The 10,000-nt window shown below is 48.1% G+C and overlaps 1 protein-coding gene across 3 annotated transcripts in view; it reads left to right on the forward strand.

Moving 5' to 3' along the window:
• Positions 1 to 10,000, forward strand: part of LOC139911777 (uncharacterized) — a 14,063-nt gene that overhangs the window by 1,059 nt on the left and 3,004 nt on the right. For 2 of the 3 annotated variants that reach the window (XM_071899394.2, XM_078286236.1), the window contains exons 2-7: positions 59 to 486; positions 5,999 to 6,127; positions 6,927 to 7,141; positions 8,396 to 8,545; positions 8,904 to 8,997; positions 9,608 to 9,813. In XM_071899394.2, coding sequence (XP_071755495.2) covers positions 99 to 486; positions 5,999 to 6,127; positions 6,927 to 7,141; positions 8,396 to 8,545; positions 8,904 to 8,997; positions 9,608 to 9,813 — 1,182 coding nt within the window. In that variant the 5' untranslated portion in view covers positions 59 to 98. The remainder of the gene's footprint in view (positions 1 to 58; positions 487 to 5,998; positions 6,128 to 6,926; positions 7,142 to 8,395; positions 8,546 to 8,903; positions 8,998 to 9,607; positions 9,814 to 10,000) is intronic. The other variant, XM_078286237.1, reaches the window with a different exon arrangement.

Consider the following 10,000-nt stretch of genomic DNA (forward strand, 5'->3'; position numbering starts at 1 on the left):
ATAATAATAATAATAATAATAATAATAATTATAGTTCAGCGTTGTAATTGTGTTTCAGGTTCTTCAGGAAGCGGTTTTGGAGTCGGGGGTTTTTCAGAATGGACGTCAGCATCGCGGTGTCTCTGATCCGGGGTCAGATGGGCGCGGTGGTGGAGCGGGCGGTGAACGGCGCCGTGGAGACGGTGCTGGCCGAGATGCTGAAGGTGGTCGGGGTGAAGTTCGAGGAGCTGAAGGCCCAGGTGGCCGTCCTGAAGAGAGACATGAGCGGCCTGCAGAGGGAGAAGAGCCTGAAGGAGAAGGAGAACGATAAGATCCGCGCCATGCTGCGCTACACCGAGCTGAAGCTGAAGTACTACAGGCAGGGGGTGGAGGAGGAGATGCAGCAGAGATCCGGCTCCGCCGCGCACCGGATCCACCAGACGGCGCCGGGTTCGGGTTCCACCCAGACCAGGAGGGAGGAGGGAGCGGCGGGCAGAACCGGCCCAGGTGAAGAAGGTTTAAAGTGATGTTGAACTCTGGTAGAGTCTTGGGTCGTGTCTCTTCCTCCATGATAAAACCCCCAAATCAGTGATTCTGTGATCTGTTGCTCCGGTAGAGCAGACTGGAGAATTGTGTTTTTTTTCTCTCTCCATTCACTGCCGTCGTCTGGAGGAACAGTCTGAAAATCACTTCTAGCACATAAAGGAACGCCGACAAAGCAGATTCTGACTATATATAAAAAACTAGTCCTGCTGCTGAAATGTTTTGAAGTGAATCTCTTTCTTTATGTTTATTAAACATTTCAGTCTGAACAAGTGGAACACTGGAATCGGGTCAGAGGAGACTAGGGCTGAACGATTTTGAAAAAATATCTAATTGCGATTATTTTGACTGATATTGCAATTGCGATATGATTTGCGATATTAGAGGGAATGATAATTTTTACATCATTATTCTCATTTTCATTGAAAAACGTATTAAAATGATTATGGTGTGATTTTTGCGGGGATCTGTACCAAACAAAGATGTTTTCTTAAGTCTGTAGAATATGATGTGTAGTCCAGGTATATCTCTGCAGCACGACAATATTTAATTTAAAATGGTATTTTGACACACATTTCGCCTTTAACAAATATTGCGCCTCCAGCGATTTGAAAATTGCAGTAGGCCATATTGCGATTTCGATAAAATTTCGATTAATTGTTCAGCTCTAGAGGAGACTCGTTTATATATTGCCAGAATCTGCTTTTTTTCATCACTTTAACTGATACAGTCAGGCTGGGATCACACAGGACCAGAGGTGAGACCAAGTCACCTTCACTTGAGTCCCAAGTCAGTCTCAAGTCTTGAGGCACAAGTCTCAAGCAGTTAGAACTGTGACTCAACTCCAAGTCATGTGACTCAAGTCAAGTCATGTGACTTGAGTCCCCACCTCTGCACAGGATGCTTTGTTGAACGCACCTGCACTTTCTGCTGCTATCAGTCTGACTCCTCCTTGTTGTTCTGCTCCTATCAGTCTGACTCCTCCTTGTTGTTCTGCTCCTATCAGTCTGATTCCTCCTTGTTGTTCTGCGCCTCCTTGTTGTTCTGCTCCTATCAGTCTGACTCCTCCTTGTTGTTCTGCTCCTATCAGTCTGACTCCTCCTTGTTGTTCTGCTCCTATCAGTCTGATTCCTCCTTGTTGTTCTGCTCCTCCTTGTTGTTCTGCTCCTATCAGTCTGACTCCTCCTTGTTGTTCTGCTCCTATCAGTCTGACTCCTCCTTGTTGTTCTGCTCCTATCAGTCTGACTCCTCCTTGTCTTTCTGCTCCTATCAGCCGTTCTGCTCCTTGTTGCTCTGCTCCTATCAGTCTGACTCCTCCTTGTCGTTCTGCTCCTATCAGTCTGACTCCTCCTTGTCTTTCTGCTCCTATCAGCCGTTCTGCTCCTTGTTGCTCTGCTCCTATCAGTCTGACTCCTCCTTGTCTTTCTGCTCCTATCAGCCGTTCTGCTCCTTGTTGCTCTGCTCCTATCAGTCTGACTCCTCCTTGTCGTTCTGCTCCTATCAGTCTGACTCCTTCTTGTCTTTCTGCTCCTATCAGTCTGACTCCTCCTTGTCGTTCTGCTCCTATCAGTCTGACTCCTTCTTGTTGTTCTGCTCCTATCAGTCTGACTCCTCCTTGTCGTTCTGCTCCTATCAGTCTGACTCCTCCTTGTCGTTCTGCTCCTATCAGTCTGACTCCTCCTTGTCGTTCTGCTCCTATCAGTCTGACTCCTTCTTGTTGTTCTGCTCCTGTCAGTCTGACTCCTCCTTGTTGTTCTGCTCCTATCAGTCTGACTCCTCCTTGTTGTTCTGCTCCTATCAGTCTGACTCCTCCTTGTTGTTCTGCTCCTATCAGTCTGACTCCTCCTTGTTGTTCTGCTCCTATCAGTCTGACTCCTCCTTGTTGTTCTGCTCCTATCAGTCTGACTCCTCCTTGTTGTTCTGCTCCTATCAGTCTGACTCCTCCTTCTGTTTCTGCTCCTATCAGTCTGACTCCTCCTTGTCTTTCTGCTCCTATCAGTCTGACTCCTCCTTGTTGTTCTGCTCCTATCAGTCTGACTCCTCCTTGTTGTTCTGCTCCTATCAGTCTGACTCCTCCTTGTCTTTCTGCTCCTATCAGCCGTTCTGCTCCTTGTTGCTCTGCTCCTATCAGTCTGACTCCTCCTTGTCGTTCTGCTCCTATCAGTCTGACTCCTCCTTGTCTTTCTGCTCCTATCAGCCGTTCTGCTCCTTGTTGCTCTGCTCCTATCAGTCTGACTCCTCCTTGTCTTTCTGCTCCTATCAGCCGTTCTGCTCCTTGTTGCTCTGCTCCTATCAGTCTGACTCCTCCTTGTCGTTCTGCTCCTATCAGTCTGACTCCTTCTTGTTGTTCTGCTCCTATCAGTCTGACTCCTTCTTGTTGTTCTGCTCCTATCAGTCTGACTCCTCCTTGTTGTTCTGCTCCTATCAGTCTGACTCCTCCTTGTTGTTCTGCTCCTATCAGTCTGACTCCTCCTTGTTGTTCTGCTCCTATCAGTCTGACTCCTCCTTGTTGTTCTGCTCCTATCAGTCTGACTCCTCCTTGTCTTTCTGCTCCTATCAGCCGTTCTGCTCCTTGTTGCTCTGCTCCTATCAGTCTGACTCCTCCTTGTCGTTCTGCTCCTATCAGTCTGACTCCTCCTTGTCTTTCTGCTCCTATCAGCCGTTCTGCTCCTTGTTGCTCTGCTCCTATCAGTCTGACTCCTCCTTGTCTTTCTGCTCCTATCAGCCGTTCTGCTCCTTGTTGCTCTGCTCCTATCAGTCTGACTCCTCCTTGTTGTTCTGCTCCTATCAGTCTGACTCCTCCTTGTTGTTCTGCTCCTATCAGTCTGATTCCTCCTTGTTGTTCTGCTCCTCCTTGTTGTTCTGCTCCTATCAGTCTGACTCCTCCTTGTTGTTCTGCTCCTATCAGTCTGACTCCTCCTTGTTGTTCTGCTCCTATCAGTCTGACTCCTCCTTGTCTTTCTGCTCCTATCAGCCGTTCTGCTCCTTGTTGCTCTGCTCCTATCAGTCTGACTCCTCCTTGTCGTTCTGCTCCTATCAGTCTGACTCCTCCTTGTCTTTCTGCTCCTATCAGCCGTTCTGCTCCTTGTTGCTCTGCTCCTATCAGTCTGACTCCTCCTTGTCTTTCTGCTCCTATCAGCCGTTCTGCTCCTTGTTGCTCTGCTCCTATCAGTCTGACTCCTCCTTGTCGTTCTGCTCCTATCAGTCTGACTCCTTCTTGTCTTTCTGCTCCTATCAGTCTGACTCCTCCTTGTCGTTCTGCTCCTATCAGTCTGACTCCTTCTTGTTGTTCTGCTCCTATCAGTCTGACTCCTCCTTGTCGTTCTGCTCCTATCAGTCTGACTCCTCCTTGTCGTTCTGCTCCTATCAGTCTGACTCCTCCTTGTCGTTCTGCTCCTATCAGTCTGACTCCTTCTTGTTGTTCTGCTCCTGTCAGTCTGACTCCTCCTTGTTGTTCTGCTCCTATCAGTCTGACTCCTCCTTGTTGTTCTGCTCCTATCAGTCTGACTCCTCCTTGTTGTTCTGCTCCTATCAGTCTGACTCCTCCTTGTTGTTCTGCTCCTATCAGTCTGACTCCTCCTTGTTGTTCTGCTCCTATCAGTCTGACTCCTCCTTGTTGTTCTGCTCCTATCAGTCTGACTCCTCCTTCTGTTTCTGCTCCTATCAGTCTGACTCCTCCTTGTCTTTCTGCTCCTATCAGTCTGACTCCTCCTTGTTGTTCTGCTCCTATCAGTCTGACTCCTCCTTGTTGTTCTGCTCCTATCAGTCTGACTCCTCCTTGTCTTTCTGCTCCTATCAGCCGTTCTGCTCCTTGTTGCTCTGCTCCTATCAGTCTGACTCCTCCTTGTCGTTCTGCTCCTATCAGTCTGACTCCTCCTTGTCTTTCTGCTCCTATCAGCCGTTCTGCTCCTTGTTGCTCTGCTCCTATCAGTCTGACTCCTCCTTGTCTTTCTGCTCCTATCAGCCGTTCTGCTCCTTGTTGCTCTGCTCCTATCAGTCTGACTCCTCCTTGTCGTTCTGCTCCTATCAGTCTGACTCCTTCTTGTTGTTCTGCTCCTATCAGTCTGACTCCTTCTTGTTGTTCTGCTCCTATCAGTCTGACTCCTCCTTGTTGTTCTGCTCCTATCAGTCTGACTCCTCCTTGTTGTTCTGCTCCTATCAGTCTGACTCCTCCTTGTTGTTCTGCTCCTATCAGTCTGACTCCTCCTTGTTGTTCTGCTCCTATCAGTCTGACTCCTCCTTGTCTTTCTGCTCCTATCAGCCGTTCTGCTCCTTGTTGCTCTGCTCCTATCAGTCTGACTCCTCCTTGTCGTTCTGCTCCTATCAGTCTGACTCCTCCTTGTCTTTCTGCTCCTATCAGCCGTTCTGCTCCTTGTTGCTCTGCTCCTATCAGTCTGACTCCTCCTTGTCTTTCTGCTCCTATCAGCCGTTCTGCTCCTTGTTGCTCTGCTCCTATCAGTCTGACTCCTCCTTGTCGTTCTGCTCCTATCAGTCTGACTCCTTCTTGTCTTTCTGCTCCTATCAGTCTGACTCCTTGTCGTTCTGCTCCTATCAGTCTGACTCCTTCTTGTCGTTCTGCTCCTATCAGTCTGACTCCTCCTTGTCGTTCTGCTCCTATCAGTCTGACTCCTCCTTGTCGTTCTGCTCCTATCAGTCTGACTCCTCCTTGTCGTTCTGCTCCTATCAGTCTGACTCCTTCTTGTTGTTCTGCTCCTGTCAGTCTGACTCCTCCTTCTGTTTCTGCTCCTATCAGTCTGACTCCTCCTTGTTGTTCTGCTCCTATCAGTCTGACTCCTCCTTGTCTTTCTGCTCCTATCAGTCTGACTCCTCCTTGTTGTTCTGCTCCTATCAGTCTGACTCCTCCTTGTTGTTCTGCTCCTATCAGTCTGACTCCTCCTTGTTGTTCTGCTCCTATCAGTCTGACTCCTCCTTCTGTTTCTGCTCCTATCAGTCTGACTCCTCCTTGTCTTTCTGCTCCTATCAGTCTGACTCCTCCTTGTTGTTCTGCTCCTATCAGTCTGACTCCTCCTTCTGTTTCTGCTCCTATCAGTCTGACTCCTCCTTGTTGTTCTGCTCCTATCAGTCTGACTCCTCCTTGTTGTTCTGCTCCTATCAGTCTGACTCCTCCTTCTGTTTCTGCTCCTATCAGTCTGACTCCTCCTTGTTGTTCTGCTCCTATCAGTCTGACTCCTCCTTGTGTTTCTGCTCCTATCAGTCTGACTCCTCCTTGTTGTTCTGCTCCTATCAGTCTGACTCCTCCTTGTGTTTCTGCTCCTATCAGTCTGACTCCTCCTTGTTGTTCTGCTCCTATCAGTCTGACTCCTCCTTGTTGTTCTGCTCCTATCAGTCTGACTCCTCCTTGTTGTTCTGCTCCTATCAGTCTGACTCCTCCTTGTCTTTCTGCTCCTATCAGTCTGACTCCTCCTTGTTGTTCTGCTCCTATCAGTCTGACTCCTCCTTGTGTTTCTGCTCCCAGCATGCAGCTCTGGACAGAGCAGGAGTGGACGTTCTGTCAGAGTGAACTCCCAGTCAGAAGGGGGCGTGGCCTGCTCCGACCTGTCTGACCTGCTGCTGCCTGTCTCTCTGTCTCTGGAAACCAGCGCAGGTAGAGCTGGGGGGGGGGGGGGTATTATTAGGATTGATTAATTGATTAATTGATTGATTGATTGATATATCCACCCCCTATCCATTCATGGGTGTGTGTGTGTCCTCTCCTACTTTCCCTCGCCCCCCACCTCTTTACCTTCTTGTCTTCCTTCCTTCCTTCCGTCCTACCTTCCTTCCTTCTTTCTATCCCTCTTTTTTTACCCTCTTTCCTCTTCCCTCCTTTCCTTCCCTCCTACCTTCTCCCTCCTTTTTTTTTTAAGACTCATCTTCTTTTTATTATAGAATTGAAGAATTAGCCATGGCTTACCGTGTTTCAGCCTTCATCGAGGTTTACTGAAACACGTTGGAGTTTTTCAGGCGCCTTGTAACTGTGTTTTGGTGTTATGTTATATATATATATATATATATATATATATATACAGAGAGTTTAGTTAGATTATTCTCCACTCGTCCATCGAACTGATGAAGCCTCTGAGTGGCGAAACGTCTTCAACTCTTTATTTTATGTCCAGTGGATTTTATTTTTATTGTTTTTTGGACATCTTACTACATGGATTACTGAAATTAATCTACACATACATATTATTATTAGTATTAGTATTGGTAGTAGTAGTAATAATTGTATCTTTCCTTTTTGTGTTTTTTGCATATTCTAGCACTGTTTTTGCATCACTTTGCTTCTGTGGTCAACTAAAACTGAACTAGATTAAACTAGACTGAGTTGAAGTGAACCAGACTAAACTAAACCAAACCACTTCCTGTTCCCGTCCCGCCTGGTCGGCTCGCCTGTCCCGCAGAGCGAGGCGCCGCTCAGAGGAAGGAGGAAGAGGAAGACGAGTGTGAATGGACCATCAGCTTCCAGCCGCACACAGAGGACGTGGACCCGGCCTTGGCCCCGCCCACCGCAGTAGCCCCGCCCCCGGCCCCGCCCCTGGAGCCGGAGCAGGCGTCTCTGTCCCCGGACGAGTCGACCCAGGCCGACAGCTCCACCCTGCTCTCCACCGCACCACAGGTTACTGCATTACCCAGAGGGCCGCGGGGCGGGCGAGTGTTAAGAGAGATCCGGGTTCAAACCCCCATATTAAGTAAAAATACATGAATTAGAAATATGAGAAATATCTGAATGTACAGGAGATACTCATGGTGTGTAAAAAGACAACAGCAGAACAAACTGAAACAAAGACAATGAATGGAAAATCTGAAGAAAAAAAATATGTACACTGCCCGTCAAAAGTTAGGGGACACCTTGCCTTTTTCTAAATGTACTAAATGATTTTCTCTGTTATTTTTCAATGAAGAAGTAAAGAAAAAAAATGGCTGCAATGCTTTTACATAAAATATCTATTTCCCAATACTCATACTTACATAGATGAAGTATATGCTCAAAACGTCCCGTGGCGCTCTCAGCCCGCCAGATTTCAGACGCAAATTTAGATTAATCCCCTCAATTCATCCCACACCCTCTGCAGGAATAAACACGCTGAATTTAGAGCATTCTGGTGAACCCTCGAGAGGAAATATACGTTACCGTCAGCTGTGGTGAGAGCTTGGACTTAAACTATGTGAAGGAGAATGGCTGCTAACACAGTAATAAATCACACACAACAACAACAAACAATACTAGTGTCTGGGCTTTAAATCAATATGTGTGTTGGTTTATTAAGCAAAGTGAAAGAATATACTCACAACTCAAAAGGTTTACCTTGTAGTTGTATAAAAGTATTCCAAATATAATGATCATGGTATATACAAATTTTATCAAAAGTTTCAAGTTTTTATCTAAGTTTTCTGTGAGTTTCCGATCCTTCTTCTCGCCAGAGATTAAGTCTGAAAGTCCAAGAGAGGCGGGACGTCCAGATAAGATACGGTCCGTCCTCGGTGATAAGGATCCAAAACGGGGGAAGAAGGGTCTCGAAACAACTTTTATAGACCTGTTACATGACTCAGTTGCCAACTTTTGTGGGTGCACAACATGAATATTACTTCATGTTTTTATCACACCTGTTTGTGCTTCAGAAAGAAGAAAAAATGCTCATTTATTAAACATTTTCAAAAGCTAGGTGTCCCCAGAGTTGTGATGGGCAGTGTACAACATCAGAATATATGCAGTAGGAGAATAAATGAAGCTTTAGGGACGGTAATAGTTTACGGGGCGGTCTCGCTAACTACCGGGCCACTCGAATATGACTTAAAGTCTTTAAACTAGTGGAGGTCTGTTTGATTTATCCTCCCAGTCCTGAGTCCTGGTTCTCCTGTTGTGTTGAAGGTGAAGCAGGAAGAGGTGCAGCAGCAGGAGGAGGAGGAGGAGGAGGAGGAGGTGATCTGCATCAAGGAGGAGCCAGAGGAGGAGCAGGAGGTGATGGCCACGCTGCTGCTGGACTGTCAGATACAGCAGGGTCAGCTGCCGGGGTCAGAGGTGAGGGGGGGGCGTGGTCAGAGGTGAGGGGGTGGAGTCAGAGGTGAGGGGGGCGGGGTCAGAGGTGAGGGGGTGGGGTCAGAGGTGAGGGGGGGCGGGTCAGAGGTGAGGGGGGGCGGGGTCAGAGGTGAGGGGGTGGAGTCAGAGGTGAGGGGGGCGGGGTCAGATGTGAGGGGGTGGGGTCAGAGGTGAGGGGGGCGGGGTCAGAGGTGAGGGGGTGGGGTCAGAGGTGAGGGGGTGGGGTCAAAGGCACAGCTAGTAGGAAAACTTCATCACTAAATAACTTCTGGTACGAACTGAACATCACAGACTGATGAGATCAAGAGTTTTCCTTTAATGCTTTTGTCTGTTCCTCTAGGGTCAAAGGTCAGTAGAGTGGTCCGGACTTCCTGTGAGCCAGAGAAACTTTCCTGATCACAGCACAGCCTTCAGCTCAGCTGGACCAAGCTCCTGTGAGTACTCCTGTGTGTGTGTGTGTGTGTGTGTGAATATACAGTATGTATTCTATGTTATGTCTGCCTTCAGTTTAGGTCCCATGACCCAGTTCAAGTTCATTTATTTGTGTACACACATAGTCAAATCTTTTCAGTAAATTTTAATATTTAACGGCTTTTTTTGCTCCTTCATCTCCTCGCCTCCTTAAAGCCGCCATCTGCAATCCAAATGTAAACAAAGAGCAGCCTTGGGGTCGGACAAATCACTCTCAAATAGAATGAGCGTGGAATGGCAGTTTATAATAGCAAAATATGAGTTTCAGATTTTCTTATTATCTTAAAATTGGGCAATTTTTATGCCAAAAAAATCCCCATGATTTGTATTCTTGTCAGTGTGGAAATTCCTGTGAAAAAGCATGTAAGGACACTGACACTCTCCATTGAAACCCCAGTAATAAGAATAAAACATATTCATGGATTCTTGTGTGCAATCTGATCTACAATAAATATGTAATCAATGTAACTGCATCATTGCTGTCATATTAGAAAATAATTTTTAATAAAAGGCCAACATCGGCCCGATATATCGTCAACCTGTTAAGCCTCGTCCCTCTCTCTCTCGTCCCAGACTCGATGCCCCAGCTGCTGGCCCCCCTGCCCTCGGTGGCCCCCCTGCCCCCCGGAGCCCCCCCCCGCCAGGCGGTGCGGCCCTGGACTAAAGACCTCAGTCTGTACGAAGAATACAAACTCCGCAGGAACGAGCTGCGGCGGCGAAGCCTCAACAGACGCAGAGAGATGGAGAAGACGCTGCCGCAGCCTCTGCTGGCCGACCTGGTGAGGGACGGGACGGGACGGGACGGGACGGGACGGGACGGGACGGGACGGGACGGGACGGGACGGGACGGGACGGGACGGGACGGGACGGGACGGGACGGGACGGGACGGGACGGGACGGGACGGGACGGGACGGGACGGGACGGGACGGGACGGGACCTTTTGGTCATATTGTTGCACAGTGACA

The sequence above is a fragment of the Centroberyx gerrardi genome, chromosome 10 (genome assembly GCF_048128805.1).
Source record: "Centroberyx gerrardi isolate f3 chromosome 10, fCenGer3.hap1.cur.20231027, whole genome shotgun sequence".
NCBI classification, from domain to species: Eukaryota; Metazoa; Chordata; class Actinopteri; order Beryciformes; family Berycidae; genus Centroberyx; species Centroberyx gerrardi.